The sequence below is a fragment of the Acomys russatus genome, chromosome 27, assembly GCF_903995435.1.
Source record: "Acomys russatus chromosome 27, mAcoRus1.1, whole genome shotgun sequence".
NCBI lineage: Eukaryota > Metazoa > Chordata > Mammalia > Rodentia > Muridae > Acomys > Acomys russatus.
In genome coordinates this window covers 36,128,956-36,136,707 of record NC_067163.1, presented here as the reverse complement: position 1 = coordinate 36,136,707, position 7,752 = coordinate 36,128,956, and the positions used below count along the sequence as shown (strand labels likewise).

The following is a 7,752-nucleotide window of genomic DNA, read 5'->3' as shown; positions in this document are numbered from 1 at the left end:
GAGGGGGCGGGGCGCAGCCTGCCGTTTGGCCGCCCTCCGCACCCTCCCCCTCCCCAAGGCGAGAGTCGACAGACCAATCGCCCGGGTGGCGCAGGGAAGGCGGGAGAATGCGAACCCTTCGGTAGGGCGATAGGGGCGGGGCCCAAGCCTTATTAGGAGTGACCCTGCGCAGGCGCAGATGCGGCTGCTGGCCAAGGGGCGGGGGCAAGTCTACAGAGACTCGGACAGGCACCGGGGCTCCTAGTGAGGCGAGAGGGCAGCGAGGGGCTTGTCACCGGGGATCCCGGCCACCGGGCAGCCCTGGTAGTGTCTGGGGAGTCCCAGGGGTGAGACAGGCGGTGTCACCTCCCGGGAGCCCGGCGCCGCCAGCCGCCGGGGAACCCCGCTGCTCTCCTCCCAGCGAGGGAGGGGGCCGGAGGGAGCCCCGGTTTTGCCCCGCCCCTGGGCTTGTTACCGCGGGGGCGGGGAGTGAAGGTTTCTTCTTGGGGGGGGGGGTGGTGAGTGGAGATCGGGGGACTCGGCGGTGCCCTCTCGAGCGGTGGCCGTGTCCCCTCGCGTCGCCGGGCTGCCGAGCGGAGGAGCGGCAGTCGTGGCTGTTGCATGTGTGGCTGCTGGATGCGGAGGCGGCGGCGGCGGCGGCGGGGAGGAGCAGCAGCAGCGGCGGCGGCAGGATGTTAGGGGCAGCAGCAGCAGCTGTACTCGTCGGCCGCGCTCCTGACCGGAGAGCGGAGCCGGCTGCTCACCTGCTACGTGCAGGACTACCTGGAGTGCGTGGAGTCGCTGCCCCACGACATGCAGAGGAACGTGTCGGTGCTGCGTGAACTGGACAACAAATACCAAGGTACTTTCTCCTCTCTTGGATGACAGTGTCCGCAAAGTGCACCGAGCGATCTGGTGTGTGGGACCGGGAGGGGAGAGTACACGCCGCACTCGCGGCCTTCCCTGTCCCGGCTGCGGCTGACCAGGACTTCCGAGGACCGCCCGTCCGCCGCTTGCTGCAGCTCTGGCGGCTGGCTGCTGCTGTCGCGGACGGGAATCAGCCATTTTTTTTTTTTAAACGAGCATTTGTTCCGGTGCCTGCCGGCTGCTTGCCGCACACTGTCCTGCCCGGGGCTGGCGAGTGTGCAGCGGGGCGCGGGGCTGGACTGGGTGCTGGGCCTGCTTGTCCCCGCCCGCTGGGCCCCCTCCCTCTGCGAGCAGATGCATTGGAACGTGCTGGGGGGAGGGGGCGAGAGGACGGCAAAGGTGGACTCCGGAGACTGCCCCCACCCTACCCTGTCCGGCTCCCGGTGTGGCGCGGGATTGGGACAGTCTGTGCTCCCCTCTGGCCCCGGGGAAAGTTCCGGGCTGCCCAGTGCCTCAGCCCTTCCTCGGCTCCTGCCAAATGGTTAAAGGGGGAGGGGTCCCCCGCAGGGCCGGGCGGAGAGGGGTGTGTGTGTGTGTGGCGGGGGAGGGCCCCGGTCCAGGGGCGGGGCCTGCAGGTGTGACGTCGCATGGGCGGGGCGCGCGTTCCCGCGGGCCTCCGGCCGCGGCGTGCTGCTTGGAGGGGCCTGGGTTGATGGAACCGACTTCTCGAGGGGTAGAGGGAAGGATGGTGGGCCGGGCATTAGATGGGCCTGGGCGGAGTCAGTGGAGGATGGTGATGTTTCAAATCTCTCCTAGCCAGTGAGTCAAGTCTGGGGCACTGCTGTGGGACTGTCGATGACCCTGGCTCAGCGTAGGTTCCGGGCTATGTGTCACTTCCGGATCTCTGGAGGAAGTGGGTTCGTTGGCAGGGCAACCACCTGGCGTCCCTGCACCCTTGGGTTCCTCCTCCACCAAGTTTAAGCGAGGAGAAAAGCTTGTTTTTTTCCCTTTCCCCACCAAAGAAACTAGGACAGGTAATCATCTTTAGGGACTGTCATGCCTTTCTCCTGCTGCTAGGACAAGAGAAGTTTAGTAAGCTGGACTCAGGGATCATTGTAGACCTAACGTGGACGATAAAAAGCAGCCTGGAGCCATTCTGTGCCTTCTGCCATGTCACCAATCCTGTGACTTCATCCTGTAGTCCACCCCATGGTGGCGTTGTTTTAGTGTGTTAGAACACTTAGGTGGTTTTTTGTTTTTTGTTTTTTCCTTCTCGAGACAGGGTCTCTCTGTGTTAGCCTTGCCTGTCCTGTACTTGCTTTGTAGACCAGGCGACCTCGAACTCACAGCCATCTGCCTGACTCTGCCTCCCCGAGTGCTGGGGTTAAAGGCGTGCGCCACCATACCTGGCTTCACTTAGGTGTTTCAATCTACAGATTTTTTGTTTTCTGAGTCTCTGACAAGACTAATTTCTGTTAGGAGAAGACAGTACTATTGACTATAGTATGCCACTGTTTTCACCAGATTCAAAACATATGAGGTAAAAATTCACTTTCATAGTTTAAGCTTTATAGTTTAAAGTAACATTCAGTTAATTTTGTGGACAATATTTTATTTCAAAGCTACTTACTTCAAAAAACACTACTGGTTTTAAACTGTGTGACTCCACTCAGTCCAAAGGGATTGAAGCCAGGACTCACACAGGATAGGTGAAGATTTACCACTGTTCTACAGTCCACCCCTGTCCTCCCCACTGGGGAGGGGGAGGAAGAAGCATTCTGTGGTAGTTTCTGTAGACATGGGAGGCATGCGTGTATGGCAAAGCATGGGACATGAGCTTGAGTTTTCCTTATATCAGCATCGTATCCTATTCTTAAAGGCACAAAAATTAGATTTTTCAGGTTGGTAGTGACATAATTTTTTACAGAGAAGTCTGGGATACTACTTACCTATAATTGTCGCAAACTGCTCAGATAACTGAGTAGTAGACCTTATAAGACTGGGAGGTCAATGCAGACTGTCAGCTCCGTTATCATTGTGGTTAATTCCAAGATTAATATAAAAATAGTGGTCTAGCTTCTGCTATGCACATAGTTGCTAAGCTCAAGTTCACAGCTTTATTTTTGTTACATATTTATATAGTTTTGCTTTCCTGGGTCGGATTTTAATTAATTAATTTTGGTTTTTTCTTTTTTCTTTCTTTCTCTTTTGGTTTTTTGAGGCAGGGTTTCTCTGTGTAATCTTGACTGTCCTGGACTCACTTTGTAGACCAGGCTGGTCTCAAAATTACAGAGATCCTCCTGCCTCTGCCTCCCAAGTGCTGGGATTAAAGGCATGCACCACCACACCTGGCTAATTTTGTTTTTTTCACGACAGGGTTTCTCTGTGTAGCCTCAGCTGTCCTGGAACCCACAGAGATCCACCTGCCTCAGCCTCCCAAGTCCTGGGATCAAAGGTATGCACCAACTTTTCACTGATTCTGAAGTATTGTTTAGTGTGGGGGTCTAACACAACAGTGCTTAGTGAGGGGGCAATTTCATTGGCTCCCTCACTGATTTGAGCCTTTCACTGAATAGTCCATTAAGTAAAGAAACAAAGAAAAAACCAATTGGCTTAAATACTCATTGCAGGATATAGTTATTCGGAAACCATCTTCTCAGCATTTTCTAGGGAAATAGCAAATTTTGAGCTAAAATGGAGTATGTAATTCCAAGTGCCTTTCATACAGTGTATGGAACATGTTGTATGATTAGATACATACATTTGGTAGCTCAAAGTCTGAGGTTCTTGAATTCTGGTTTTTTTTTTCCCCCACCTCAGGCAGAAGCGATGGCATGGGCATGGGTACTGGATATTGAGCATGGTCTTACAAATGTATGGCAGGCAGCAGCCGTCTACCACTGACTTATTCCTAGACCCTCTTTTTACTTTTATTTTGACACAGGAGCTCACTTGACTTACCCAGGCTGGCCTCGAACCCACGTGTAGCCCAGACAGTTCCTAAGCTTATGATCCTCCTGTCTCACTTTCTCAAGAAGCTGGGGTTAGTGGCTTGTGCCACCAGGCCTAGCAAGATGGGGCGGAGATCTCTGTCTGATAATGTGGGCTGAGTAAATGGCTTTTAGGTTTTCTCTCACTGTATAATTATGGTGTTTTTAAAATATCATTTTTTGGGGGGCCAGAGGTGGCACATACCTTTAATCCCAGCACTTGGAAGACAGAGGCAGGTGGATCGCTGTGAGTTCGAGGCCAGCCTGGTTTACACAGTAAGTCTAGGACAGCCAAGGCTACACAGAGAAACCTTCTCTCGAGAAACCAAAAATAATAATAAAATAAAATATAATTATTTTTATCTTATTGCAGTGTCAGTGTACAAATATCACATAAGGAACATCTAACTCCTGATTATCAGATCCAGAATCTTTGAAACAAAGTTTACATTTTTGTAATCGTTAAATTATTTTGTGTCTGGCAAGAAAATATCTAATGTCATTATTTTTCCTGTAGGAAAACTAGGCTCGTAGGAAATGCACTTACATGCCTACTTGAGCAAAACAGGATAGATTTGAGCTTTACTCAAGAATGTGATGTGTATAGGCCAGCAAGATGGCTCAGTTGGTAAAGGTGGTTACAGCCAATCACGGTGGCCCGCTCCCTGGGACACACATGGTGATAGGAGAGAGCTGACTCCCACAGAGTGTCCTCTGGTCTCCACGCTGAGTGCTGTGGTGTGCGTGAGTGCTTATACACACACACACACACACAGTGCTAAAAACTAAATTAAAGCTTTGGTATACAAATCCACACCCTCGGTTTCCTCAGCTGTTGTGGCAAAAACATCCATAGAGTGTTAATACCTGCAGTTTCCAGGGAGAAGCAAATCCATGAATGTCGTGCTAATCGCTCGCTTCTGTTACCTGATGCAGACTGCCAGTGTTAGGTGTTTTGCTTACTTATCATTTCTGCTCTTTATAGCAGTTGCAGAGTACAAAGCAGTAACGTGGGATGTCATTGTAATAACATTGGAAGCTAAACAATGATATGCTATGTAGTATCGAAAGTTAGAGTTAATGTTTGTTTGTTTGTTTTAACCCCTAGCAAGACAGACCTCTGCCATGTAGCATTGTATCATATATGGGTAAGAGATAGCAGAGATTTGAATAAAACTAAGTGTAGTGAGATTTCTGGTGACTCAGCCACTGCTTGATTTTAAAAAAGTGTCCAACTTTTTATACAGTTGCATCAGCAGCTTCAACAAGCTTTGAGTCAACTGCTGAGTTAGACACACAAGCCGGATGGTCCAGTGCTGACTGGACTTGATTTTGTGTGGCGTGGCCAGTGGGCACCAGGAGCAGCAGGTCTACACGGGTAATAGTATTCATTTTCAGGGTTTCCCATGTGATGCTAAAAGAAAAGAGCCATTAGAACTGAGGTAACCGGCAGCCGAGAGATGCTGACCTCCTACTTTTTAATTTAAAGAGTATCCAAGGGTAGGATGTGACAATTAAGGTAATACTTGTCTCTGGAGTCATGTAACAAATCACTGATTGAGCTGTAAGTCCTGTCAACGCACAAATGGGTAGTAATCTGTGCCTGAGTCCCAGAACCACCTCAGGTTTTATGGCAGGAGTCCAGCATGGACGTTTTGTATATAGAGGTATTTTGATATTCAAATAAAGAATAGGCAATACAGAATTCAGAAAATTCTAAATTAGCATTACACTTTACTTAAGAAATGCTTTTGATTGTTAATTTGCTGTGTGTGTGTGTGTGTGTGTGTGTGTGTGTGTGTGTGTGTGTGTGTGTGTGTTTTCTGTGAGGGTCAGAGATGGGCGTCCCATATCTTCCTCTATTGCTCTGTACCTTGTTTTTTTCCAGAGAGGTCTGATTCAGCTAGATTGCCTCCCAGCAGCGAGCCCCAGGGACCCTCCTGTCCCTGCCTGTCTAGCACGGAGATTGCCGTGCCCGCACTCTACAGACTAAGACTTTTCCCTATTCCCCCTTCACCTTTTAAAATACAGATGGATAGTATTAATGTTCGTGCTCTTTTTTGTTGGTTTACTTCTAATTACCTTTGTCTTAGGGTTTCTGGTGCTGTAGTAAAACACCATAGCCAAAAGCAACTTGGAGAGAAAGAGGTTTATTTCAGTTTACAACTCACAGGTCATAGTCAATATCTGGGGAAAGTCAGGGCAGGAACTGGAGACAGGAACTAGAGCGTAAGCCATTCTGCGCTTGCTCAGCCTTGCTTTCTTTTCTTTCTTTCTTTCTTTCTTTCTTTTTTTTTTTTTTTTTTCCCCTTTCGAGACTGTCTCTCTGTGTTAGCCCTGGCTGTCCTGGCCGCCTTGCTTTCTTATGTAGCTCAGAACTACCTGCATTGAATTGGAACTGCCCACAGTGACCTGGGTCCTCTTACATAAGTCATCACTAAAGAAAATACTCAAAGGCGGATCGTATTGAGGGACTATCTCAATTGCGAGCTCCTCTTCCTCACGAACTCTTAGCTTCAGTCAGGGTGACAAAAAAATTAGCCAGGACAGCCTTAAACAACAACAACAGCAAAACAACTTTTATTTGTTGTATGTGAGCTGAGCAATGCATCTGTGGAGGTCAGAGGTAGTCTGCAGCAGTCAGTTCTGTACTTTACAATGTTAGTCCCAAATTGAGGCTGTGAGGTTGGTAGCAGGAGCAAGCTCCTTACCAGCCCCTAAGTACACTTTCATATTGGATGACATAGAATTTGTATGAGAATAATGTGTTTATGGAATGTGTTTTCCTGCTTTAATTCTAACTTGAAAGTAATGTATGTGTTAATATGTCATAATATTCTCCTTTTTAGAAACCTTAAAGGAAATTGATGATGTCTATGAGAAATATAAGAAAGAAGATGATTCAAATCAGAAAAAACGCCTACAGCAGCTTCTCCAGCGAGCATTAATCAATAGCCAAGAATTGGGAGATGAAAAAATTCAGATTGTCACACAAATGCTTGAACTGGTGGAAAATCGGGCAAGACAAATGGAGCTACATTCACAGTGTTTCCAAGATCCCACTGAAAGCGAACGAGCCTCAGACAAAGTGAAGATGGATTCTAGTCAGCCTGAAAGATCTAGAAGACCTCGAAGGCAGCGGACCAGTGAGAGCCGCGATTTATGCCACATGACAAATGGGATCGAAGACTGTGATGATCAGCCCCCAAAAGAAAAGAAATCCAAGTCCTCTAAGAAGAAGAAGCGCTCCAAGGCCAAGCAGGAGAGGGAGGCCTCGCCTGTTGAGTTTGCAATAGATCCCAACGAGCCTACCTACTGCCTATGTAACCAGGTGTCCTACGGGGAGATGATAGGCTGTGACAATGAGCAGTGTCCCATTGAATGGTTTCACTTCTCATGCGTTTCACTCACCTACAAACCAAAGGGGAAATGGTATTGCCCAAAGTGCAGGGGGGACAATGAGAAAACTATGGACAAAAGTACTGAAAAGACAAAAAAGGAGAGAAGAGCGAGGTAGTGAAGGCTCTACATGTTTTAAAAGGGTTCTGTGTCTTTTATATAATTGGTTTACTTTCGGAAATGTTTTAGGGTAAATGCATAAGACTATGCAATAATTTTTAATCATTAGTATTAATGGTGTATTAAAAAGTTGTTGTACTTTGTCTGTGACCTTAATTTTCTGCACTGAATTACCAAATATTTTCAGCCGGGTAGTCTTGTGACCACCGGAAGAAAGGAGCAGGGAGCAGGGAGAGAGAGGTACGAATGAACTTCAAGCAGCTTCCCAAACCACACCCATTTCATTTTCACCTCAAATTCCCATGCTGTGTTGGGAGTAAACACAAACATTTTGCTAACATAGTTCTATGTGCTTAATTTTCTGTGTTGTTGGATTTCTCTGTGTCAAAGTATCTTG

General features: G+C 48.2%; 1 protein-coding gene across 1 annotated transcript; it reads left to right on the top strand.

The window, feature by feature from the left end:
- The first annotated feature begins 698 nt into the window (after window positions 1-698).
- Ing2 (inhibitor of growth family member 2) lies at window positions 699-7,498 on the top strand. The gene is made up of 2 exons (XM_051169655.1): window positions 699-841; window positions 6,686-7,498. The coding sequence occupies exons 1-2, from the start codon at window positions 793-795 to the stop codon at window positions 7,351-7,353; spliced, it is 717 nt and encodes a 238-aa protein (XP_051025612.1). The 5' UTR covers window positions 699-792; the 3' UTR covers window positions 7,354-7,498.
- Window positions 7,499-7,752: the final 254 nt, after the last annotated feature.

Bases quoted from the DNA above. Each gene is read 5' to 3' on its own strand.
- Ing2 (XM_051169655.1), top strand. From the start codon at position 793: ATGCAGAGGAACGTGTCGGTGCTGCGTGAACTGGACAACAAATACCAA. The intron at 842-6,685 runs GTACTTTCTCCT...TCTCCTTTTTAG, and splicing joins ACTGGACAACAAATACCAAG to AAACCTTAAAGGAAATTGAT.